Source organism: Oncorhynchus mykiss, chromosome 13 (genome assembly GCF_013265735.2).
Source record: "Oncorhynchus mykiss isolate Arlee chromosome 13, USDA_OmykA_1.1, whole genome shotgun sequence".
NCBI lineage: Eukaryota > Metazoa > Chordata > Actinopteri > Salmoniformes > Salmonidae > Oncorhynchus > Oncorhynchus mykiss.
The window spans coordinates 48698184-48725853 of NC_048577.1; the positions used below are offsets into that span (position 1 = coordinate 48698184).

At 44.8% G+C, this 27670-nt stretch overlaps 2 protein-coding genes across 4 annotated transcripts; one reads left to right on the top strand and one right to left on the bottom strand.

The window, feature by feature from the left end:
• The first annotated feature begins 19 nt into the window (after nucleotides 1-19).
• Nucleotides 20-6196, top strand: LOC110486650. Of its 3 annotated transcripts, none has more exons than XM_036941354.1 (6): nucleotides 20-320; nucleotides 3500-4310; nucleotides 4408-4672; nucleotides 4760-4843; nucleotides 4918-5090; nucleotides 5186-6196. In XM_036941354.1, exons 2-6 carry the CDS (start codon nucleotides 3927-3929, stop codon nucleotides 5321-5323), a joined length of 1044 nt encoding a protein of 347 aa, XP_036797249.1. In that variant the 5' UTR covers nucleotides 20-320; nucleotides 3500-3926; the 3' UTR covers nucleotides 5324-6196. The 3 variants fall into 3 exon arrangements, with proteins under 3 accessions (XP_036797249.1, XP_021414085.2, XP_036797250.1); XM_021558410.2 differs by lacking the exon at nucleotides 20-320 and adding an exon at nucleotides 2413-2757; XM_036941355.1 differs by lacking the exon at nucleotides 20-320 and adding an exon at nucleotides 2771-3136.
• A 1333-nt stretch (nucleotides 6197-7529) lies between these two features.
• LOC110486651 (tripartite motif-containing protein 16-like) lies at nucleotides 7530-26593 on the bottom strand. Its single transcript, XM_021558411.2, has 5 exons — nucleotides 26393-26593; nucleotides 9212-9238; nucleotides 8974-9036; nucleotides 8543-8682; nucleotides 7530-8390 (listed from the first exon to the last, which is right to left on the bottom strand). The coding sequence occupies exons 1-5, from the start codon at nucleotides 26451-26453 to the stop codon at nucleotides 7983-7985; spliced, it is 699 nt and encodes a 232-aa protein (XP_021414086.1). The 5' UTR covers nucleotides 26454-26593; the 3' UTR covers nucleotides 7530-7982.
• Between the last annotated feature and the right edge of the window lie 1077 nt (nucleotides 26594-27670).

A 27670-nucleotide genomic window follows, 5' to 3' on the forward strand; every position in this document is an offset into this window, starting at 1 on the left:
GATTTGACGTATTTTCCCAGTTGTTTTTAACGTGGCAAGAGTACCACCATCATAATACCCATAAACCCTAGTGTTCAAAGCGGGAAATGATTCCAATCTGTTTTTCCACCATTGATAAATCACTTTAAAACAAGGCCTGTATTTAATTTAGGATTACTCTGGTGTGACGTTTTGATAACTGTGTGAATCTCTCTAGGACAAGGTGACTTATCAATATTTTCGCCTGTATTTACCCCCCAAAAAGGAAACGCTAATGAGGCTATTATAAAGAACTACAAATGCCATGATGATCTGGATGAGACTGCTGAATTGAGGCAAAGGTAAGAATCTCTGGATTAACTATATAAATGTAGTAATGAATAAATTGGCTACATTTCTTTAAATGGACAATTCTGTGAACTGTCTTGTGCAAGTTTTAAATTGACACAATACCTGTTAACAAGGGTGTCAGCTAGCGATGATGTGCAGGAGCTTTCGGGGATTTGTAGTTTTGCATGATGTCCACCTTGATGGTAATTAGAATTTTCGAATTCGAGAGTAAATAGAGCCGAATATACTGATAAATCCTTGTCCGAGATTTACATGATTATCAAAACGTCGCGCCAGGGTAAGGCTACACGAACAGTCCTTATGTGTTTCTGAAATCCCAAATGGGAAAAATTGTATGGTGGAAAAACGATTGGAACCATTTCTCTGTTTGACAACTAGGTTTTATGGGTATTCAAATCAAATTGTATTGGTCACATACATATATTTAGAAGATGTTATTGCGGGTGTAGCGAAATGCTGGTGTCCATAGCTCCAACAGTGCAGAAGTATCGAACATGTCAAAGTAAAATAATGGAATTTAGAAAAATATAAATATAACGACGAGAAATGTCGGAGTGGCATTGACTAGAATTTATTTCTTAGTTTTTTTTCACCTTTATTTAACTAGGCAAGTCAGTTAAAAACACATTCTTATTTACAATGACGGCCAAACCCGGACGACGCTTGGCCAATTGTGCACCGCCCTATGGGACTCCCAATCACAGCCGGTTGTGATACAGCCTGGATTTGAACCAGGCGTCTGTAGTGACACCTCAAGCACCGATATGCAGTGCCTTAAACCGCTGGAATACAGTATATACATAGGAAATTAATAAAACGGCATGTAAAAATTATTAAAGTGACCAGGGTTCCATTATTAAAGTGACATATGATTCCTTGTACAGCCTCTAAGGTGCAGGGTACTGGGTGGAGGCAAGCTATTGATGGCTATTTAACAGTCTGATGGCCTTGAGATAGAAGCTGTTTTTCAGTCTCACAGTCCCAGCTTTGATGAACCTGTACTGACCTTGCCTTCTGGATGATAGCGGTTGAACAGGCTGTGGCTCGGGTGGTGGATGCCCCTGATGTCTTTTTTGGCCTTCCTGTGCCATCGTGTTCTGTAGGTTTTCTGGAGGGCAGGCAGCGTGCCACTGGTGATGCGTTGGGCAGACCGCAGCACCCACTGGAGAACCCTGTAGTTGCAGGCGGTGCAGTTTCCATACCAGGCAGTTATACAGCCGACAGGATGCTCTCAAATGTGCTTCTGTAAGAGTTTGTGAGCGTCTTAGGAGCCTAGACAAATTTCTTCAGCCTCCTGAAGTTGAAGAGCTGCTGTTGCGTCTTCTTGGGTGGACCATTTCAGATTATCAGTGATGTGTACATAGTGTAACTTGAAGCTTTTCACCTTCTCCACTGCGGTCCTGTGGATGCGGGCGTGCTCCCTCTGCTTCTCCTAAAGTCCATGATCAACTCCTTTGTTTTGTTGATGTTGAGGGAGAGGTTATTTTCTTGGCACCACTCCAACAAGGCCCTCACCTCCTCCCTGTAGGCTGTCTCCTTATTGTGGGTAATCAGGCCTACTACTGTTATGACACCTCCACCGTGGGGCTCTATTCTTACAATATTTGTCAGTTTCATGTAATTATGAAAATGGCAGTTTATTAGGCATCAGTGGTGGTAATGAAAATCCCAATGTGAATAGTGAAACACTTCTAACAAATGTATGAGTGACAGTGAGTATCCTGGTGCTGCCACCAATGTAGCAAAGAACAGAAGGACAGAGAAAATTTAGACAGTGAGGCTGATGAAGGCGGCAAGTGGTTGTTGTTGTCTGTCTTCTCAAAGTTGCATCCCAGTTTTAGGACTCCCAAGTGGCACAGGGGGTCTAAGGCACTGCATCTCAGGGCTAGAGGTGTCATTACAGACTCTGGTTCGATTCCAGGCTGTATCACAACCGGTCGTGATTGGGAGTCCCATAGGGCGGTGCACAATTGGCCCAGCGTCGTTAGGGTTTGGCCGGGGTAGGCTGTCATTGTAAATAAGAATTTGTTCTTAACAGACTTGCCTAGTTAAATAAAAATTTAACGTTTAACTATCCTCTCTTTTCCTTCATCTGCACTGCACAATTAGAAGACAGTTTAGGTGGGAATAATATAGAGATTGAAAAGCCTACCAGAAGCATTTGCTTCCATCATGTCAGATCAGTGAGGATGAAGTAAATTATACCAGTAGAAGAAACCATGACAAGCTATTGAGATGCAGCCTCGTCTTGTTTTGGACGCGCACTTGGACGAGTACGAGCCCGCCCACAGTCACGTGTAAAACGTGCGTCTCGTCTAGCGTCTCTAAACAGCAACGTCGGAGTCTAGGGGAGACCATTCTTGAGAGATAAAGAAACAGTTAGAACTAGAAAAACGCTTGCAACAGACGAAATAAGGAACTGAATGTGTAAGCTGACTTCTGTTCTTGCTGTTTATTTGTGTCTGTGTGTGCTAGTGTCTCTGCAAAGGCGAGAAATTAAATGTGTTCATGTTGGGAGGAGAGTGCACAGGAGACCAGTTGGCTAGCATGTTAGCAAACAAACAAGCACAAACAATCCGCAGTCCATGACATTTTCATTGAAGTGCTTTCCTGGTAGTAATAATCACAGGGATGACATTTAGAAACGAGCTGGGTAAGTCTAGAGCAGGCAGTCACCCCATAAGGTTTTGGCAGAGCCAGTTCGTATGCTAACGAATGCACGAGATTGTGGGTGGAGGAAGGGACGACGACGCTGAATTGCGACAGTTCGCGAGACGTAACGACAGGTGGACAACGTCTTCCCACGGTTAGCATAGGTCTATTTTGGAACATCCTCAAACTGCCACTGAGATATTGACCATTGAGATACTGACCATGAACTCAGACTTCTACAAGGCAGTCTGACGTCAGAAAAGTTATATGGAATTGAAATGTATGTACAGTATTTGGATCATGTGAATTTTACAAATTCCATGCTTGAGTTGAGTGTAGTCTAATTTCATGAAGTTTCATCATGCATAATTTTATGAGATTATTATCTGAATTCTGGTTTAGTGATAATCTAAATAGTGCCTAGCTAGTGACATCAGCTAATATTGCTATAATGACTAACAATGCAAACTTCTTTTTTTTTGAGCAACTCAAGCTTTCTCCATTTTGTTTTTTCCAGGTAACACCAGCAACATTTTCATTTATCTCTCCCCTAGTTCTCTCAGGCACACTGACATTAAAAATATTAAACAATCACCTTGTGCCTCTGAAACCTGCTTTATAACAACTAAGGATAGTTTTATTCTTAGCTTAAACCAAACCAGCAATAGTAAAAGATCCTAACGTTTCCTCAGATTAGCCAAAAGCAGATTCCAAAAACACATCAACACTACAGCCTACAATCCAGTGAGAAAAAAGGTACATTTATCACAAAACTTGTTAACAAAAATATATAGTATTTAATATCAAACTGCTGGCTGAGTCCTACAGGTGCCTGATTACACTAACCTAAACCATTTTAGCTATTGATCAATAAAAACCATTACAAAGCATCTATACATTCCATAAAAGCTAGCCCTAATAAATTAAACACCTGTTTACCCACCATGGCCTCCATCACCCAATCATCTGACCCTGAGATCCCAGACAATCACAAAGAGAGCTGGCTGGCACTACTTGCCGCGGCAGAGGGATATTGTCTGAAGTCAGGCTGCGACCTGGCTATTCTTACAGCCTGTAAGAAGTTCTGGCCATCTGTAGTGGAGGGAGATGAGAGGAAAAAGGAGAGTGGCTTGCCTGCCGGAGGCCGGAAGTGGGATTTCTCCTATCACGTGTGGGGTCAGGGGGCTTTGGCTGAGTCTTCGCGGCGCTACATGGACGACATTGCGGTGCTGCACTCCACATCTATGGTAACGGCACATAGATATACACGTCTGAGTGCAGGAGACGGAAGAGCTAAACTGGTAGTGGACATACCCTCTGACAGGGCGGTGAGTAGACTGACTGTCAGTCATTTTGTGCCATTCAATGTGGCTGTCATTCATAGTGCTGTGTGTGATCGTAAAGTTCTTAACTTCTCTTCCACAGGGCCTAACAGGTGAGGGTGGTGTGGGAACCATCAGCCCCAGTACCACACTCTATTCGCAAAGCTACCCATCAATCTACCACTCAGGGGCTGTCATTGGCCAAGCTGCTGGGCAGCATGAGAATGGAGAGAGGGAGCAAGAGATGGCTGTGATGATAGAGGAGGCTGGACGAGGGAGAGACATTCCCGGAAATGGGGACTTAGAGGAAGAGTGTGAGGAAGAGGAGGACATGGACGAAAGGAGCCGTAATCTGAATGAGACTGCAGGTGAACACAGCTCTGTGGCACTATTTTTTTTTTTTTAAATCTCCTGGTCTGAATGACTTCGTAAATATTAATCTCTCTCTGCTTCAGGAGTGTTTTCCATGGATGAGGACTCGCTGTCTCGTGACTGTGAACCATTCTTTGAGTCTGATGGAGAGGAGGAGAGCACTGATGGTGAGTGTATGTGTGTCGTAATATTAGTTAATGATGATCTAATGCTCTTAATATGTGCCTCCTCTCTGCTCCAGGCTCGTTAAGTGAGGACTGTCCTCCTCCCCCGCGCAGCATGGCCATGGGGCAGTCATTCTCATCCCGTCACCCCAACCCCATGAACATGGCCCGCTCTCTTCCCGTGTCTGTTCCTGTGTGGGGCTTCAAGGGCAACAGACCCCACCAGGGAGAAGGCCACAGTGGGGAACGGGTCAGTCAACCTTCGTTTAAAAACATACAGCTCACTTTCTCTCTGTCAATCAGTCATTCTGACACACATACCCACTAACTGTCTCCGTGTTGCAGGCTGGTGTAGCTGACCTGGATCATATTGCTGCCAGCATGAAGGCCCTGTTGGCCCCAGGAGCCAACGACGGAACAGAAATGTTTGGAGGACTACCTCGCCCTCGCCTCAACACGGGAGACTTCTCCCTCAAACACTGAGCCAAAGAAAGTGAGGGGATGAAGGAGTGAGAGAGAGAGTGTGTGGATGAAAGAGAGCTAATTGATTGGCTGGCAGGTGGAAAAGTACCCCAGTGTATTAGCTAATCACTAACCCCAAATTTGGTAGTAACAACGGTGAACCCAGAGAGGATTAACTGACATAACATATGCTCGTATACACACTAAGATCATTTTCAACACATTACATTACACCCATACACACTTAAACACTACAAGACAACTCGCTACACACAACTTCACTTCAAATGTGCTCATAGTCATGGACACTAACATATTGAAATGTTTCTAACTGACACAGGTGTTGAATCTGTTGTGGGACTTTGCCAAGTAGATTCGTGGAGGATGGGTCAACCTTCTAGAAATGGTTGGCTCTAGGGGGCTTTTTAACATGAAGCCTGTAGCTTTTCAAATTGTGAGTGAAGGGCACCATGTCTCCATGAAACATGGCTTTTTGTACTTCTACCTTGCCAATGAATGACTGACTGGTAGAATGATTGTACACGTACTATCTCTGATATTGACACTATTATAATAATAATGTCCTCCAAATGTGTTGACTGTGAGAGCGAGAGAAAGCGGAGGAGGCAAACAGAGATGTATCTATCATCTCCCAACTTTTCAAAAGCAGATAAATGTTTTAATTTGAGTACCTGTATGGTTTAAATTAAGGAACAACATCCGTGAATCAGGCTGTTGGTTCTGACACTGAATATTATTTGGATGCAGTATAATGGCTGTCCTAGAGAGGGCAGTATCAGATTAAGAAATATCCTGAACAGAAATAAACACAACATGTAAAGTGTTGGTCCCATGTTAATGAGCTGAAATAAAAGGTTCCAAATGGCACAAAAAGCTTATTTCATTTTGTGTACACATTTCTTTACATCCCTGTTAGTGATAATTTCTCCTTTACCAAGATAATCCATCCACAGGTGTGACATAACAAGATAATTAAACAGCAATATCATTTAACAGGTGCACATTGTGCTGGGGACAGTGAAAGGCAACTCTAAAATGTTTAGTTTTGTCACACAACACAATGCCACAGATGTCTCAAGTTGAGGGAGCATGCAATTGGCATGCTGACTGCAGGAATATCCACCAGAGCTGTTGCCAGAGAATTGAATCGTCATTTCCCTACCATAAGCCGCCGCCAACATCATTTTAGAGAATTTGATAGTACGTCCAACCGGCATCACAACTGCAGACTTACATGTAACCACGCCAGCCCATGACCTCCACATCTGGCTCCTTCACCTGCGGGATCGTCGAAGACCGGATACCCAGACAACTAATGAAACTGTGGCTTGCACAGCCGAATAATTTATGTCAGAAACCGTCTCAGGGATGCTCATCTGCGTGATTGTCATTCTCACCAGGGTCTTGACCTGACTGACTAAAGTAGGTAAATGCTAACCTTCAACGGCCACTGGCACGCAGGAGAAGTATGCTCTTCACGGATTAATCCCGGTATCGAAGATGGCAGACCGTGTGTATGGCATCGTGTGGATGAGCTGATGGCAACGTTGTGAACAGAGTGCCCAATGGTGGGGATATTGTATGGGCAGGCATAAGCTATGGACAACGAACACAATTGCATTTTATCTAGGGCAATTTGAATGCATAGAGATACTGTGATGAAACCCTGAGGTCCATTGTCGTGCCATTCATCCACAGCCATGTTTCAGCATGAAAGTGCATGGCCCCATGTCACAAGGATCTGTAAACAATTCCTGGAAGCTGAAAATGTCCCAGTTTTTCCATGGTCTGCATACTCACCAGACATGTCACCCATTGATTATGTTTGGGATGCTCTGGATCGTGTACGACAGCCTGTTCCAGTTCCTGCCAATATCCAGCAACTTTGCACAGACATTGGAGAGGATTGGGACAACATTCCACAGGCCACAATCAACAGCCTGATCAACTCTATGCGAAGGAGATGTGTCGCGCTGCATGAGGCAAATGGTGGTCACACCAGATACTGTCTGATACACTCCCCTAACTTTTTTTAAGATATCTGTGACCAACGGATGCATATCTGTTTTCCCAGTCATGTGAAATCCATAGATTAGGGCCTAATGAATTTATTTCAATTGAATGATTTCCTTATATGAACTGTAACTCAGTCATTGTTGCATGTTGCGTTTATATATATTTTGTCAGTGTAAATAGTTGAACTCTATTGTTTACACAGTTGTATTTATTCATCACATTCATACATGACCATGGTTCAATCAGATATAAAATGATACCAGCTATGAATTTAAACTACACACCCTACTTTAACACTAACAAACTAGTGCTGTAACAAAAACAACTGACGGTACAAATAAATAGTAATAGTCAATATAATTGTCATTCTAAATATTATAATATAACCTAGCAATTCACATGTATGTTGTCCTCATGCAACAGAGGGATAACAGCAACACTTAAAACCATAGACATGATGTGAACAGATTACAACTGATTTCATGTTGTGAAGATTCCATTATTCTCTGCTTCAATTCTGCATTCTGACACCAGTGCTTGTGCTCCAAATATTAGAAACATATATCTTCTCGTTCACTTTACCTCCCTCTCTTACAAATTCCCTGACCCATTATTCCATCTCTCCTTTCCTACACCCTTCTTGTTACTGTCCCTCTTTCTTCCGGATCCAACAGAAGGATTTACTGCCAACCCAGAAACAAGGCAGAATCTTCTCTTTGAGGTCAGTTTTGAACTTGTGTATCAGTCGCACCGCCTTCTCCGCCTCCTCTTCTCCTTCCACGATGAAGAACTTGATGATGCCAGCGGGCTGGTCCAGGTATATGCTCATGGTGTTGCACAAAGGGAGCCCGACCTCCACGTTCTCCCCGTTGTGCCAGACTTGGTAGCAGGAGCCGGCCCAGCCCGCACCCCATGAGCTTTCGTTCTCCCCCAGCCCACATGGCCCATCCTTCCGGCCCATGCTCTCGTACACTGCCCCAATCACCACCCAGCCGCCATAGTCCACCTCCCAGTACCCTCTCTGCCCCAACAGACCCTCCTTACACAGCACCTGCACAGAGTAGAGAGTGGATAGTAGAAAAGGTAGATTAGAGATGTCTTAGAGCCAGGCATGCACTGATGGCATGTCCAAAACAGTGGGCACACTTTAGTTACACAATGGCACTATGATGTGTGCCCTGTAACTGAGGATGGCAGACCAACCTGTGGTGAATGCTCATATCTCTCCGGTCTCATGGGGTATGGACACACCTCCTCTGACATACGCGACACCTTGAGGTTGCTCTCGGATATCCACAGCAGCTTCTGGGCCGTTTTGTCATCCAGGGAGAGGGGGATCCAGTCTGAGGGGAGAAAGAGAAACGATGAGGTAAAGAGAGAGGAATTGAGTTGAGTGGTTGGATGAATATGGATGAGATGAAAGGGTCGGAGAACAGATAAGGTCAGATGAGTACTGTGATATTATTGCGATATGTACAATCTCTTGTGTGTAGGCAGTAAAGTGGATATAATGTAAGCCAGGTCCTAATTGTGCATTTCAACATTGTATAGGCTGTGTGCAAGCAGAATTTAGCATCACATGCATTACAGAGAGTGAGGCCCAAAGTGATAAAGAGCCGATTACATGGCCTTACATTTCATGAGGTCAGCCCTGGTGGTGGGATCATGAATATTGGGCTCGTACACCGGCGGCACCTCTGTTATGTGGAGAGAGAGAGAGAGATAAAGTGTGAAATCCATTAACGGTATACTGATGAGATAATCCAGTTCGAATTACACCACCGGTCTAATGTAATTCCTGGGATGCCATTGTTAGTCAGGATTTACAAAGGCTTTTCAGTACTTATACATGCAGTATTACAGAAATCATACCTGCAGGAGCTGCCTGGGATTTTCTTCCTACAGACAAAAAGGCAAAAATGAATTATCTTTCCCAGGTAGAACATTATCTTGTGTCAGATTGTTATGTATTTATTCACTGTGCATTTGCAGAGGTTGTGCTTGTTGCAGTATGTAGAGGTTGTGCTAGCTGCAGTTTGTGGAGGTTGTGCTAGCTGCAGTTTGTAGAGATTGTGCTTGTTGCAGTATGTAGAGGTTGTGCTTGTTGCAGTTTGTAGAGGTTGTGCTAGCTGCAGATTGTAGAGGTTGTGCTAGGTGCAGTTTACTGTCCATGATTCCTTCTCTCCCTTCCTTCTCTTCATCTCTCCTTCCCTTGCCTCTATCTCCCTGCTCCTGTCACTCTCTGCCTTCATCCCCCCTCCCTCCCACTATTTGCCTTTATGCCATATATCACTTTCGGAGTCTTTTTTCTTAGCACTGATTAATGTAGTTTACCCATACCAGCCCAGGTTTGGTTTACAGCTTTACATCCGCTAAGGACACACATCACAGCCACTGACACCAGGGGTCAGGCCGTTATAAGATTACAAGTTGTGTGTGATGGACGTTATTTCACGCCACTGACAGCATGTCTGTCTCTGCTGCTGAAGTGCTCTAGATGTTGTTTAATCTCCAGTTCTCCCTCCTGTCCATTCGTTTGTCATCCCACTTTCTCAGAAAACTGGGTGCTATTGCTGTTTCCACTCGGACTGTCACCGTCCGTCAATCTCCTTTCATCTATGGGCGACATTATATGGGCGACAAATTACGTGATTTTTCACAGGGTCATCCATCTCGTTTCAGATCACCCCTATTACTAGCCTGTTCAACCTCTCTTTCGTATCGTCTGAGATTCCCAAAGATTGGAAAGCTGCCGCGGTCACCCCCCTCTTCAAAGGGGGTGACACTCTAGACCCAAACTGCTACAGACCTATATCTATCCTACCCTGTCTTTCTAAGGTCTTCGAAAGCCAAGTTAACAAACAGATTACTGACCATTTCGAATCCCACCATACCTTCTCCGCTATGCAATCTGGTTTCAGAGCCGGTCATGGGTGCACATTTTTTTTCTCATTTTGTCTGTCATAGTTGAAGTGTACCTATGATGGAAATTACAGACCTCTCTCATCTTTTTAAGTGGGAGAACTTGCACAATTGGTGGCTGACTAAATACTTTTTTGGCCCACTGTATATACAGTGCCTTGCGAAAGTATTCGGCCCCCTTGAACTTTGCGCCCTTTTGCCACATTTCAGGCTTCAAACATAAAGATATAAAACTGTATTTTTTTGTGAAGAATCAACAACAAGTGGGACACAATCATGAAGTGGAACGATGTTTATTGGATATTTCAAACTTTTTTAACAAATCAAAAACTGAAAAATTGGGCGTGCAAAATTATTCAGCCCCTTTACTTTCAGTGCAGCAAACTCTCTCCAGAAGTTCAGTGAGGATCTCTGAATGATCCAATGTTGACCTAAATGACTAATGATGATAAATACAATCCACCTGTGTGTAATCAAGTCTCCGTATAAATGCACCTGCACTGTGATAGTCTCAGAGGTACGTTAAAAGCGCAGAGAGCATCATGAAGAACAAGGAACACACCAGGCAGGTCCGAGATACTGTTGTGAAGAAGTTTAAAGCCGGATTTGGATACAAAAAGATTTCCCAAGCTTTAAACATCCCAAGGAGCACTGTGCAAGCGATAATATTGAAATGGAAGGAGTATCAGACCACTGCAAATCTACCAAGACCTGGCCGTCCCTCTAAACTTTCAGCTCATACAAGGAGAAGACTGATCAGAGATGCAGCCAAGAGGCCCATGATCACTCTGGATGAACTGCAGAGATCTACAGCTGAGGTGGGAGACTCTGTCCATAGGACAACAATCAGTCGTATATTGCACAAATCTGGTATTTATGGAAGAGTGGCAAGAAGAAAGCCATTTCTTAAAGATATCCATAAAAAGTGTTGTTTAAAGTTTGCCACAAGCCACCTGGGAGACACACCAAACATGTGGAAGAAGGTGCTCTGGTCAGATGAAAACAAAATTGAACTTTTTGGCAACAATGCAAAACGTTATGTTTGGCGTAAAAGCAACACAGCTGAACACACCATCCCCACTGTCAAACATGGTGGTGGCAGCATCATGGTTTGGGCCTGCTTTTCTTCATTAGGGACAGGGAAGATGGTTAAAATTGATGGGAAGATGGATGGAGCCAAATACAGGACCATTCTGGAAGAAAACCTGATGGAGTCTGCAAAAGACCTGAGACTGGGACGGAGATTTGTCTTCCAACAAGACAATGATCCAAAACATAAAGCAAAATCTACAATGGAATGGTTAAAAAATAAACATATCCAGGTGTTAGAATGGCCAAGTCAAAGTCCAGACCTGAATCCAATCGAGAATCTGTGGAAAGAACTGAAAACTGATGTTCACAAATGCTCTCCATCCAACCTCACTGAGCTCGAGCTGTTTTGCAAGGAGGAATGGGAAAAAATTTCAGTCTCTCGATGTGCAAAACTGATAGAGACATACCCCAAGCGACTTACAGCTGTAATCGCAGCAAAAGGTGGCGCTACAAAGTATTAACTTAAGGGGGCTGAATAATTTTGCACGCCCAATTTTTCAGTTTTTGATTTGTTAAAAAAGTTTGAAATATCCAATAAATGTCGTTCCACTTCATGATTGTGTCCCACTTGTTGTTGATTCTTCACAAAAAAATACAGTTTTATATCTTTATGTTTGAAGCCTGAAATGTGGCAAAAGGTTGCAAAGTTCAAGGGGGCCGAATACTTTCGCAAGGCACTGTAGGTCCTGGATGTCAGGAAGCTTAGCCCCAGTGATGTACTGGGCCGTACGCACTACCTTCTGTAGCACCTTACGGTCAGATGCCGAGCAGTTGCCATACCAGGCGGTGATGCAACCCGTCAGGATGCTCTCGTTGGTGCAGCTGTAGAACTTTTTGAGGATCTGGGGACCCATGACAAATCTTTTCATTCTCCTGAGGGGGAAAAGGTGTTGTCATGCCCTCTTCCCAACTGCCTTGATGTTTTTAGACCATGACCAGGAACTTGAAACTCTCGACCTGCTCCACTTCAGCCCGTCGATGTTAATGGGGGCCTGTTCGGCCCTCCTTTTCCTATAGTCACGATCAGCTCCTTTGTCTTGCTCACATTGAGGGAGAGGGTGTTGTCCTGACACCACACTGCCAGGTCTCTGACCTCTTCTCTATAGACTATCTCATCGTTAGGGGCGGCCCGTCAGGAAGTCCAGGATCCAGTTGCAGAGGGAGGTGTTTAGTCCCAGGGTCCTTAGCTTAGTGATGAGCTTTGTGGGCACTATGGTGTTGAATGCTGAGCTGTTGTCAATGAACAGCATTCTCACATAGGTGTTCCTTTTGTCCAGCTGAGAAAGGGCAGTGTGGAGTGTGATTGAGATTGCGTCATCTGTGGATCTGTTGGGGCGGTATGTAGATTGGAGTGGGTCTAGGGTTTCCGACATGATGGTGTTGATGTGAGCCATGACCAGCTTTTCAAAGCACTAGCTACCTACATGAGTGCTACGGGGCGGTAATCATTTAGGCAGGTTACCTTCGCTTTCTTGGGCACAGGGACTATAGTGGTCTGTTTGAAACATGTAGGTATTACAGACTCAGTCAGGGAGAGGTTGAAGATGTCAGTGAAGACACTTGCCAGTTGGTCCGCGCAGGCCTTGAGTACATGTTCTGGTAATCCGTCTGGCCACCTGTTTAAAGGTCTTGCTCACATCGGCTACAGAGAACGTGATCACAGTCGTCTGGAACAGCTGGTGCTCTCATGCATGCTTCAGTGTTGCTTGCCTCGAAGCGAGCATAAAAGTCCTGTATTGACGCTTTGCCTGTTTGATGGTTCGTCTGAGGGCATAGCGGGATTTGTTATGTGGCTTGATTGAACCATTGTTTGTGGTAAAAGTGTTGGGATTGGTAAGAATTTCGAGCCTTCTTTTTGTAGTGTGGTCATTGAACAGTTTTATGCAGTAATATTGCTGTGATTTGACTGGTTTATACAGTAATAGTGTGGTGATTGGTCAAATTTACAACCCCTCGCATAATATGCAGAATCGCAGAATTCCAAAATCCTGGAGGGACTGATATGGGTATTTTCTCCTTTACATAACACACACATGCACACATAGGATACCGGTACGCACGTGTACCCCTACACACCCACCCATGTGAGAACTAGGTACAAAGTGAGCGTTTCCATTTATTTTCTACATCCATTGCAATGCCAACATGCTCTCAAATGCCCTAAACGCGTTTTTGAGGATGTCGCTGGATAGCAAGCTTTCAGTGATGGAGGGGATAGCAGAGAGCGTGCGCGATATGTCTTAATGGTTCTTCCTGACAGTCTGCACCATTGCAGGAAGCCAACGCCTTTGCTAACACCAAAGGATTACTTTTTAGAGGACAGGTGATCAACTGCCAACACATTGCTGGAAGGATTGGCCAGTCTGTCCGTTTAGCCCAGCTCTTTTGCGCAGGACAGTCCATGCTGGCACCTGTCTGAGGGAAACCTAACTCTCCAGCTTTCGCGATGTGTCTGCCCAGTGGCGGAGAGGGAGCCGACAGGATGATGACCATGAGGAAAAATGTGAGCTTGTTACAACATCAGCAGAAGCCAAGCGAAACTGGGAGGATAAGGAAGAATAAGGCTGAGAACCTCACTGTCTTCCTTGCTTGAAGCATATGTACCAAAGAAGCTGCCACATTACTGTATGCCCAGTTTAGAGGTTAAGATGTATTTCAACAACTTCCCATCGTGGTTGGCTGAACTCTGATCCACTGGTCTTTCCAATAAAGCTTCCATGTTTGTGACTTACACTCCACTGTATGTGTCCTGAAGACTGAACAGCTGCACACTGCCCCAAAGAGATTAAAATGACTTTGACAGAAAGGCATGCATATAATGTATACTGTGCTGAACAACAAGCAGAAGTAATGATCAGGCAAGAGAGAAAGGGAGAAGGACATCTGATCTCTGAGGTCGGGACGTGGGCAGTAGGAAGGAAAGGGGTTGATGACAGGTCACTTAATCCGTCATCCCTCCCCATACTCTCCCGGAATCCTCCCTTATAGGGACAGAGTGATGGGAGAGGGAGGGACACAGAGAAAGATAGCAAGAGTCGGCTAATGGGATAACCAAGGATAGTTAGTAGATGGCAAAAGTAAGACATTGATGGAGGGTGTCACCAAGGGATTCAGGAGAATCATTGCGAGGGTAGAGAGATTTAAATATACGTTTGAAAGCGAGGATGGGCAATTGGCGGCTCCCCCCAAAAAATGCAATAAGCCTTACTGTTGCAAGTTAGAATAGTAGAATACACAAGGTGTATTTGGTTGTGCATCAGCAGTTTTTCTCTTGTTATGTCAGACCCTGATAGTCACTCACTTAGCCCATGTCAGCAAAACATTTGTATATTGGCAAATTAGTCTAGCGGTCAGCTAGCTACTTAGTAATCACGGTCGAATTATCGGCTGGGGGGCCCCCATTGATTTTGTTAGTAAGTGATTTTGTCAGTCAGTCTCACTCCGATATCATAAAACCTGCAAACATTTCTCTCCACCCTATGGAAAAATGTATAGAATTGCAGGAAATTAGCTGTCAAACAGCCAATTGTTTCTCTCCGCCATCTTGGCAAAATTAGTACAATTACATGAAATTAGTTCTAAAATTGCTAAATCGTCTCTCTGCCGCATGGTAAAATGTGTAGATTTGCAGCAAACTTGCTTTAAATCGTCAACATTTTGTCTGTGCCCCGTTTCACAATGTGTGGAATTGCGCAAACTTAACTCTAAAATGCTGTCAAGAGGGGCTGCTAAAATGTTTTGCTCGCACAGTAATGTGATGGAGCATTTGACAGGCAATCTTGCTATTTGAAAGTGTCTGATCCTAATTTGAAGAGACAGAGGCAGTATACAGTGCATTCTGAAAGTATTCACACCCCTTGACTTTTTCCACATTTTGTTACATTACAGCCTTATTCTAAAATTTATTAAAGTTGTTTTCCCTCATCAATCTACACAGAATACCCCGTAATGACAAAGCAAAAACATTTTATTTTTTTTTATTCAAAAAGGGAAAGGTTCTGAATACTTAATGACATCCAGAAAACATCCAGTCACCATGGAGTGAGATATCACCCTGGCTGGTTATTATGAGCGGGGCCCGGCGGGGGTGGGGGGGATATGAGTGGGCTCTGGCTCCCCTGTGGAGGATAAGCCCAGCCAGATACCCTGCTGCTCTCAGTGGGGTCACCAGCAAAGCCCTGGACAGATTGACAGATGGATAAACAGATACTCAGAGAGATTAATGAGTTGACACAGAGAGAGACATTTAAAGAAAGAGAAAACGGGTGGATGAATGTTCAGGCACATAGAGACAGTGGCAGAAAATGACAAACAAGGGAGGTTGCTACCTCAGGTCAAACATACGGGTCAAATGCATTGGAATCCATTGAACCATAAATCTAATTGTGAAATCATAGGATTGAATTGGCAGGGGAAGGATTGGAATGGAAGTCAAACAGTATTGGGGACAGCATTTGATTTCTTCTGATCTTGGAAAAGTTTGTCCATTTAACCAACATTTGTCAATTTCTAGAGATGTTTTTGAAGATGAGTATGATTTTTATTCACAGTAACAACAATTCAGGACATATGATAGGTGTGCTGCGGATGGACAGAAGTTAATCTGAGAATGAAATGAAGACTCCTCCCTGGTAATTGGAGGAAAGCCAGTCGGCCATGTCTAGGACATCTGTAGATGCCTTTCAGAGGCCAGGACGATGACCCCTCTGACATGGTAGAAAAGAAGCTGCTTATGTTGGACGTGCTCGTCGGTGGTCTGCGCAACCCCCCTGGATGAGATGGAGCTCTCTGCCCGGATCGGGTTCGGGAACAGCGGGATCCCCACTGATAGGGAGATCACGAGATGTGACAGAGAGAGGTGAAGGGAGCTGGCCAAAGCTCAGAACCATCCCTTTGCCCTCTGTTATGAAGTGTCTAAAACAACCCTGCTGTGTTCCATGCTGATGATGAAATGGAGATGGATGGAAAAAGCATGGACTGAAAGATGAAAGACCAGTCTTCACTGGTCTCAAAAGTTGGACCAGGACCGGAATGGACCCAAGGACAACTCGACCTAGACCCAACCCGTATCCTAACTGGTCCGAGTGACAAAAAAAAACTTTGTCTGCCAAGTTGTTCTTCTGGTTAACAAATAGGTCTTTACAGTATATGTTGGCTAGGCCTTCTATAAGTCAATAAATTCTCCTTATTAGCGTGAAATAAATATGCTAGAGGCTATGCAGAGCCGTGGCCGGGTCCGATCAAACAGGACCCAACCCGGACCTGAGGGACAATTTAGAATTTCAGACCCGAACCCGATCAGGCCCTGGTCCGAAAGCGGGTATATCGGGTCCACCTGGACCCGTGAAGACCTAGCTCCAATTGACTTTGTAATAATCAATGTTTAGCAGTACATTGTCATGAAAAGCAATGCAACTGTCTAAATTTAAATCTTGCAATCTGAAGAAATATAATTCTTCATGAGTCAGAACTGGAGCAATCAGATATGTACCTCAGCGGTCAGATTTTCACAGAATCAAACAGCCATGAATAAAACGTAGTGTTTCACAGCCAAGTACTTGAGTTACTGTCCATGACTTCACACTTCATTACCATGGGAGCCAGAGGATGGCAGTGATAGGGAGTGATGGGACATTGAGGCCACATTGGGCTGGATACATGTGAAGGATCCTTAGCAGGGTTGGATGGACAGAGGGATATATGGAGAAGCACAGAGTGGAAACTGGAGAGGGAGAAAGATGATGAGAAATATAGAAAAAAAGTGGACGGAATCCTTGGCAGCATTCAGAGAGGTTAGTTTCATGGAGCAAAGTGACAGACAGAGATGAGGCGTGAGATCTGACATGGCCAACGGGCCAGTGAGGCTGTGTGAGAGCTGACTGCTGAAAGAATGGATTTGATCCGGTGGGAACATTGTGGTCTGGAGAGGTGATGTCAGAAGAGGGGGAAACACTTTGATGAGCTGATTGATGAGATGGGGGAGAGATTTGGCAGCAAGACGGGCGGAGAGAGGTACTTGGCAAAGTGGGCCTGTCAAAGGAACATGATAGAGCTTGTAACTAACTGGTGGTCAATAAACAACATGTTATCAACATCATACATTCATAATAAACACTCAGTGATGAGCACTGTCTGCCTGTCTGTCTGTCTGTCTGTCTGTCTGTCTCTCTGTCTGTAGTTTTTTGTCTGTCTCTCTCCTTAGCTAGCCTTATAATAAAGTCCATATGCCAAAACAGTAGTTAACACTTAAGATTCCATGTAGCTTAGCCGTAACTGAACAACACTCTTATAAAAGTGAACCTGCACAGAAATGCTACTGTAAGAAGTAGGGTGTGAATATCAGAGTACACACAGTAGCCTACATATAGACTCCACTATGCCCCATAGCCTACATATAGACTCCACCATGCCCCATAGCCTACATATAGACTCCACCATGCCCCATAGCCTACATATAGACTCCACTATGCCCCATAGCCTACATATAGACTCCACCATGCCCCATAGCCTACATATAGACTCCACCATGCCCCATAGCCTACATATAGACTCCACCATGCCCCACCATGCCCCATAGCCTACATATAGACTCCACCATGTCCCATAGCCTACATATAGACTCCACCGTGCCCCATAGCCTACATATAGACTCCACCGTGCCCCATAGCCTACATATAGACTCCACCATGCCCCATAGCCTACATATAGACTCCACCATGCCCCACCATGCCCCATAGCCTACATATAGACTCCACCATGTCCCATAGCCTACATATAGACTCCACCGTGCCCCATAGCCTACATATAGACTCCACCATGCCCCATAGCCTACATATAGACTCCACCATGCCCCATAGCCTACATATAGACTCTACCATGCCCCATAGCCTACATATAGACTCCACCATGCCCCATAGCCTACATATAGACTCCACCATGCCCCATAGCCTACATATAGACTCCACCATGCCCCATAGCCTACATATAGACTCCACCATGCCCCATAGCCTACATATAGACTCCACCATGCCCCATAGCCTACATATAGACTCCACCGTGCCCCATAGCCTACATATAGACTCCACCATGCCCCATAGCCTACATATAGACTCCACCATGCCCCATAGCCTACATATAGACTCCACCATGCCCCATAGCCTACATATAGACTCCACCATGCCCCATAGCCTACATATAGACTCCACCATGCCCCACCATGCCCCATAGCCTACATATAGACTCCACCATGCCCCACCGTGCCCCATAGCCTACATATAGACTCCACTATTCCCCATTGCCTACATATAGACTCCACCATGCCCCATAGCCTACATATAGACTCCACCATGCCCCATAGCCTACATATAGACTCCACCATGCCCCATAGCCTACATATAGACTCCACCATGCCCCACCATGCCCCATAGCCTACATATAGACTCCACCGTGCCCCATAGCCTACATATAGACTCCAACATGCCCCATAGCCTACATATAGACTCCACTATTCCCCATAGCCTACATATAGACTCCACCGTGCCCCATAGCCTACATATAGACTCCACTATGCCCCATAGCCTACATATAGACTCCACCATGCCCCATAGCCTACATATAGACTCCACCGTGCCCCATAGCCTACATATAGACTCCACCATGCCCCATAGCCTACATATAGACTCCACCATGCCCCATAGCCTACAAATAGACTCCACCATGCCCCATAGCCTACATATAGACTCCACCATGCCCCATAGCCTACATATAGACTCCACCATGCCCCATAGCCTACATATAGACTCCACCATGCCCCATAGACTCCACCATGCCCCATAGCCTACATATAGACTCCACCATGCCCCATAGCCTACATATAGACTCCACCATGTCCCATAGCCTACATATAGACTCCACCATGCCCCATAGCCTACATATAGACTCCACCATGCCCCATAGCCTACATATAGACTCCACCATGCCCCATAGCCTACATATAGACTCCACCATGCCCCATAGCCTACATATAGACTCCACCATGCCCCATAGCCTACATATAGACTCCACCGTGCCCCATAGCCTACATATAGACTCCACCGAGCCCCATAGCCTACATATAGACTCCACCATGCCCCATAGCCTACATATAGACTCTACCATGCCCCATAGCCTACATATAGACTCCACCATGCCCCATAGCCTACATATAGACTCTACCATGCCCCATAGCCTACATATAGACTCTACCATGCCCCATAGCCTACATATAGACTCTACCATGCCCCATAGCCTACATATAGACTCCACCATGCCCCATAGCCTACATATAGACTCCACCATGTCCCATAGCCTACATATAGACTCCACCATGCTCCATAGCCTACATATAGACTCCACCATGCCCCATAGCCTACATATAGACTCCACCATGCCCCATAGCCTACATATAGACTCCACTATGCCCCATAGCCTACATATAGACTCCACCGAGCCCCATAGCCTACATATAGACTCCACTATGCCCCATAGCCTACATATAGACTCCACCATGTCCCATAGCCTACATATGGACTCCACTATGCCCCATAGCCTACATATAGACTCCACCGAGCCCCATAGCCTACATATAGACTCCACTATGCCCCATAGCCTACATATAGACTCCACCATGTCCCATAGCCTACATATGGACTCCACTATGTCCCATAGCCTACATATAGACTCCACCGAGCCCCATAGCCTACATATAGACTCCACCGTGCCCCATAGCCTACATATAGACTCCACCGTGCCCCATAGCCTACATATAGACTCCACCGTGCCCCATAGCCTACATATAGACTCCACCGAGCCCCATAGCCTACATATAGACTCCACCATGCCCCATAGCCTACATATAGACTCCACCATGCCCCATAGCCTACATATAGACTCCACCATGCCCCATAGCCTACATATAGACTCCACCATGCCCCATAGCCTACATATAGACTCCACCATGCCCCATAGCCTACATATAGACTCCACCATGCCCCATAGCCTACATATAGATCCAAGATCGCATAGCAGTTCAGACGTCTTTTGTCCTCGTCTTGTCGTGTCCTGTATATATATATATATTTACAACTTTTTTCACATACATTTTATTTTTATTTTCCATCAACTCATCTTCTAAACACTCTCCTGCAACCAGCCTCACCAATTTATATTTATAAAAAAGTATTATTTACCTCAGATCTGCAATCCTTCAGGAAGCTAGCCAGAAACTCCAGGAGGCTGGCCAGAAACTAGCCAGAAGCTAGCCAGGAGCTAGCCCAGAAGCTAATCAGAAGCTAACCACGGTTTGTGGTCATCGGCTGTCCTTTAGCTCGAAAATCTATCGAAAATCTATCGCCAGTTTTGTACGGCGCAGCGCGGCTCGGAACGGAACATACCGGACCAATTTTTCTCTCCATGTCCCTGGATTTCAACTGCTCTCTGGACATTCATACCCGGATCTCACAGCTAGCTAGCTGCTATCCGTGTGACAGTCGGCTTTCGTCGATTCCGGAGCAAACATCGATTGTTCCGGTGCTAGCCAGCTCCGTCAATCACGCCTGAGTTCCATCATTCACTCCTGGGCTGCAGTCACCTATCCGGACCCGTTTCACTGCCTACGCGGAGCCCCACCGGGCCTTCACAACCGGACTGCCGACGTTATCTACCTGAAGGAGATCCGGCTGGCTCCTCTGTCGCGACGTTACCGGAACGCCCATCTGCGGCCCGCTAACCGTTAGCTGTCTTTCCGGCTGCTATCTGAATAGACAATCGGACAATTTATTTATTTGAATTATTATGTTTTCTTCTCGGGCCTCTATAACTATATCTATTGTTCTTATTTTTGTTGTTGTGTGATTTGGATTAATCCCCTCTACCACACGGAACCCCACTAATCTACTGACCGAACGCAAGAGGTGGCTAACAACAGACTCCATCCTATGCTAGCTTGCTACCGGTTGGCTTGGCTAGCTGCCTAAATCGCCGTGACCCTAAACCAACCTCTCCACTCACTGGACCCTTTTGATCACTCGACTAAGCATGCCTCTCCTTAATGTCAATATGTCTTGTCCATTGCTGTTCTGGTTAGTGTTTATTGGCTTATTTCACTGTAGAGCCTCTAGTCCTGCTCACTATACCTTATCCAACCTATTAGTTCCACCACCCACACATGCAATGACATCTCCTGGTTTCAATGATGTTTCTAGAGACAATATATCTCTCTTCATCACTCAATACCTAGGTTTACCTCCACTGTATTCACATCCTACCTTACCTTTGTCTGTACATTATACCTTGATGCTATTTTATCGCCCCCAGAAACCTCCTTTTACTCTCTGTTCCAGACGTTCTAGACGACCAATTCTTATTGCTTTTAGTCGCACCCTTATTCTACTCCTCCTATGTTCCTCTGGCGATGTAGAGGTGAATCCAGGCCCTGCAGTGCCTAGCTCCACTCCTATTCCCCAGGCGCTCTCTTTTGACGACTTCTGTAACCGTAATAGCCTTGGTTTCATGCATGTTAACATTAGAAGCCTCCTCCCTAAGTTTGTTCTATTCACTGCTTTAGCACACTCTGCCAACCCGGATGTTCTAGCTGTGTCTGAATCCTGGCTTAGGAAGACCACCAAAAATTCAGACATTTTAATTCCAAACTACAACATTTTCAGACAAGATAGAACTGCCAAAGGGGGCGGTGTTGCAATCTACTGCAAAGATAGCCTGCAGAGTTCTGTCCTACTATCCAGGTCTGTACCCAAACAATTTGAACTTCTACTTTTAAAAATCCACCTTTCTAAAAACAAGTCTCTCACCGTTGCCGCCTGCTATAGACCACCCTCTGCCCCCAGCTGTGCTCTGGACACCATATGTGAACTGATTGCCCCCCATCTATCTTCAGAGCTCGTGCTGCTAGGCGACCTAAACTGGAACATGCTTAACACCCCAGCCATCCTACAATCTAAACTTGATGCCCTCAATCTCACACAAATTATCAATGAACCTACCAGGTACCTCCCCAAAGCCTTAAACACGGGCACCCTCATAGATATCATCCTAACCAACTTCCCCTCTAAATACACCTCTGCTGTCTTCAACCAAGATCTCAGCGATCACTGCCTCATTGCCTGCATCCGTAATGGGTCAGCGGTCAAACGACCTCCTCTCATCACTGTAAAACGCTCCCTGAAACACTTCAGCGAGCAGGCCTTTCTAATCGACCTGGCCGGGGTATCCTGGAAGGATATTGACCTCATCCCGTCAGTAGAGGATGCCTGGATATTTTTTAAAAATGCCTTCCTAACCATCTTAAATAAACATGCCCCATTCAAGAAATTTAGAACCAGGAACAGATATAGCCCTTGGTTCTCCCCAGACCTGACTGCCCTTAATCAACACAAAAACGTCCTATGGCGTTCTGCATTAGCATCGAACAGCCCCCGTGATATGCAGCTGTTCAGGGAAGCTAGAAACCATTATACACAGGCAGTTAGAAAAGCCAAGGCTAGCTTTTTCAAGCAGAAATTTGCTTCTTGCAACACTAACTCAAAAAAGTTCTGGGACACTGTAAAGTCCATGGAGAATAAGAACACCTCCTCCCAGCTGCCCACTGCACTGAAGATAGGAAACACTGTCACCACTGATAAATCCACCATAATTGAAAATTTCAATAAGCATTTTTCTACTGCTGGCCATGCTTTCCACCTGGCTACTCCTACCCCTGTCAACAGCACTGCACCCCCAACAGCAACTCGCCCAAGCCTTCCCCATTTCTCCTTCTCCCAAATCCATTCAGCTGATGTTCTGAAAGAGCTGCAAAATCTGGACCCCTACAAATCAGCCGGGCTAGACAATCTGGACCCTTTCTTTCTAAAATTATCTGCCGAAATTGTTGCCACCCCTATTACTAGCCTGTTCAACCTCTCTTTCGTGTCGTCTGAGATTCCCAAAGATTGGAAAGCAGCTGCGGTCATCCCCCTCTTCAAAGGGGGGGACACTCTTGACCCAAACTGCTACAGACCTATATCTATCCTAACATGCCTTTCTAAGGTCTTCGAAAGCCAAGTCAACAAACAGATTACCGACCATTTTGAATCTCACCATACCTTCTCTGCTATGCAATCTGGTTTCAGAGCTGGTCATGGGTGCACCTCAGCCACGCTCAAGGTCCTAAACGATATCTTAACCGCCATCGATAAGAAACATTACTGTGCAGCCGTATTCATTGATCTGGCCAAGGCTTTCGACTCTGTCAATCACCACATCCTCATCGGCAGACTCAACAGCCTTGGTTTCTCAAATGATTGCCTCGCCTGGTTCACCAACTACTTCTCTGATAGAGTTCAGTGTGTCAAATCTGAGGGTCTGTTGTCCGGACCTCTGGCAGTCTCTATGGGGGTGCCACAGGGTTCAATTCTTGGACCGACTCTCTTCTCTGTATACATCAATGAGGTCGCTCTTGCTGCTGGTGAGTCTCTGATCCACCTCTACGCAGACGACACCATTCTGTATACTTCCGGCCCTTCTTTGGACACTGTGTTAACAACCCTCCAGGCAAGCTTCAATGCCATACAACTCTCCTTCCGTGGCCTCCAACTGCTCTTAAATACAAGTAAAACTAAATGCATGCTCTTCAACCGATCACTACCTGCACCTACCCGCCTGTCCAACATCACTACTCTGGACGGCTCTGACTTAGAATACGTGGACAACTACAAATACTTAGGTGTCTGGTTAGACTGTAAACTCTCCTTCCAGACCCATATCAAACATCTCCAATCCAAAGTTAAATCTAGAATTGGCTTCCTATTTCGCAACAAAGCATCCTTCACTCATGCTGCCAAACATACCCTTGTAAAACTGACCATCCTACCAATCCTCGACTTTGGCGATGTAATTTACAAAATAGCCTCCAATACCCTACTCAACAAACTGGATGCAGTCTATCACAGTGCAATCCGTTTTGTCACCAAAGCCCCATATACTACCCACCATTGCGACCTGTACGCTCTCGTTGGCTGGCCCTCGCTTCATACTCGTCGCCAAACCCACTGGCTCCATGTCATCTACAAGACCCTGCTAGGTAAAGTCCCCCCTTATCTCAGCTCGCTGGTCACCATAGCATCTCCCACCTGTAGCACACGCTCCAGCAGGTATATCTCTCTAGTCACCCCCAAAACCAATTCTTTCTTTGGCCGTCTCTCTTTCCAGTTCTCTGCTGCCAATGACTGGAACGAACTACAAAAATCTCTGAAACTGGAAACACTTATCTCCCTCACTAGCTTTAAGCACCAACTGTCAGAGCAGCTCACAGATTACTGCACCTGTACATAGCCCACATATAATTTAGCCCTATCAACTACCTCTTTCCCAACTGTATTTAATTTATTTATTTATTTTGCTCCTTTGCACCCCATTATTTTTATTTCTACTTTGCACATTCTTCCATTGCAAAACTACCATTCCAGTGTTTTACTTGCTATATTGTATTTACCTTGCCACCAAGGCCTTTTTTTGCCTTTACCTCCCTTCTCACCTCATTTGCTCACATTGTATATAGACTTGTTTATACTTTATTATTGACTGTATGTTTGTTTTACTCCATGTGTAACTCTGTGTTGTTGTATCTGTCGAACTGCTTTGCTTTATCTTGGCCAGGTCGCAATTGTAAATGAGAACTTGTTCTCAACTTGCCTACCTGGTTAAATAAAGGTAAAATAAAAATAAAATAAATAAATAAATATAGACTCCACCATGCCCCATAGCCTACATATAGACTCCACCATGCCCCATAGCCTACATATAGACTCCACCATGCCCCATAGCCTACATATAGACTCCACCATGCCCCATTGCCTACATATAGACTCTACCATGCCCCATAGCCTACATATAGACTCCACCGTGCCCCATAGCCTACATATAGACTCCACCATGCCCCATAGCCTACATATAGACTCCACCATGCCCCATAGCCTACATATAGACTCTACCATGCCCCATAGCCTACATATAGACTCCACCATGCCCCATAGCCTACATATAGACTCCACCGTGCCCCACCATGCCCCATAGCCTACATATAGACTCCACCATGTCCCATAGCCTACATATAGACTCCACCGTGCCCCATAGCCTACATATAGACTCCACCGTGCCCCATAGCCTACATATAGACTCCACCATGCCCCATAGCCTACATATAGACTCCACCGTGCCCCATAGCCTACATATAGACTCCACCATGCCCCATACACCAGTGCTAAAACGTGTGTTTGAGTATGACACAGTGAAATGGCTGTCGGTTCCTTTGTCAACTTAAAACAACGACTCGTTTCTTAATTCTGCGGACCAGAAAAGCCTGGAGACACTGGCCTTTTGCAACTGAGGTTGTCAGGAAAAACAACACTGGCATCATTGCACAATACGACACTGGACTTACTCCATATTTGGATGTAGTTTTCAGTGAGAGGAAGGCATAGGAACTTGAATAACTTGATTTTCAGAAATACATCAGCCACAATAATCCTAATTTCCCTATTCACTAGGTACAATTTCATCTCAAAATTATTATAAAAAATGACCCAATGGTAATGAAATTATTTCCTATTGATTATTTAGTTGAGTTACTGACAAACTACAGTGAATCATTTGAGACATAACAATACAATGTCAATAAAGTAAAACAATCCAAAATGATTCATTATTTGCCTGGTGTTTGATAAAGTAAAACCATTTATAACACAACAAAACACAAAACATGTATTCATGAGAATGTGAATATTAAATATGAATGCTAATTTCTGAAAATGTGAAATATACATAAAAAATTGTCATTTCTATAATTTATTGGGAAATCCAATAAAATGTTATATTAATGTAATACTGATTGAATGATTATTACATTTTCTTAAAAAATCTGCTCAACTGAGGAGGAGAGGGTTTTGGTCCGCTTTCAATTACATAATGTACACATGCAAGCTCACAGAGTAGATCATGAACCCTTACCTGCTTTCTTTGGCACAGGCATGATTTCGTTACTGCTTGGAGCGTAGTTTGGCAATGGCATGGTACCCTATGGTCTTCAGCAGAGATAGTGGCTGATCCTCTCTCCATGAACACTTTTATTTCCTCAAGGAGAATGGGGAGGGGGTGGCGGGTCAGGACAGGACAGGAGGTGCCCAGGTTGGGAGATGAGGGGTGTCTGGTGAAGTTTAGTTGGATGTGAGGGGTTACCGAAGGGTTGGTCCTGTCATCTGAAACTTCTGCAAACCTAGTGAACCTTTCTAGAGCGCAAAAAAACACAAGCAAACACACACTGTACAGTATGTCACAAACACTATACGCCTTTTACATACAGTACCAGTCAAAAGTTTGGACACACCTACTCATTGAAGGGTTATTCTTCATTTGTTCTATTTTCTACATTGTAGAATAATAGTGAAGACATCAAAACTATAAAATAACACATATGGAATCATGTAGTAACCAAAAAAATCTAAATATATTTTAGATTTTACTCTTCAAAGTAGCCACCCTTTGCCTTGATGACAGCTTTGCACACTCTTGGCATTCTCTCAACCAGCTTCACTTGGAATGCTTTCCAACAGTCTTTAAGGAGTTCCCACATATGCTGAGCACTTGTTGGCTGCTGTTCCTTCACTCTATGGTCCAACTCATCCCAAACCATTCCAATTGGGTGGAGTTCGGGTGATTGTGGAGGCCAGGTCATCTGATGCAGCCCTCCATCACTCTCCTTCTTGGTCAAATAGCCCTTACACAGCCTGGAGGTGTGTTTTGGGTAATTTTCCTATTTTCCTATCCACTAAGCCCAAACCAGATGGGATGGTGTATCGCTGCAGAATGCTGTGGTAGCCATGCTGGTTAAGTGTGCCTTGAATTCTAAATAAATCACAGACAGTGTCAACATTAAAGCACCCACACACCGTCACACCTCCTCCTCCATGCTTTCGGTGGGAACCACATGTGGATATCATCTGTTCACCTACTCTGCGTCTCACAAAGACACAGCGGTTGGAACCAAAAATCTCAAATTTGGACTCATCAGACCAAAGGACAGATTTCCACCGGTCTAATGTCCATTGCTCATGTTTCTTGGCCCAAGCAAGTCTCTTATTATTTATTATTGGTGTCCTTTAGTCGTAGTTTCTTTGCAGCAATTCGACCATGAAGGCCTGATTCACACAGTCTCCTCTGAACAGTTGATATTGAGATGTGTCTGTTACTTGAACTCTGTGAAGCATTTATTTGGGCTGCAATCTGTGG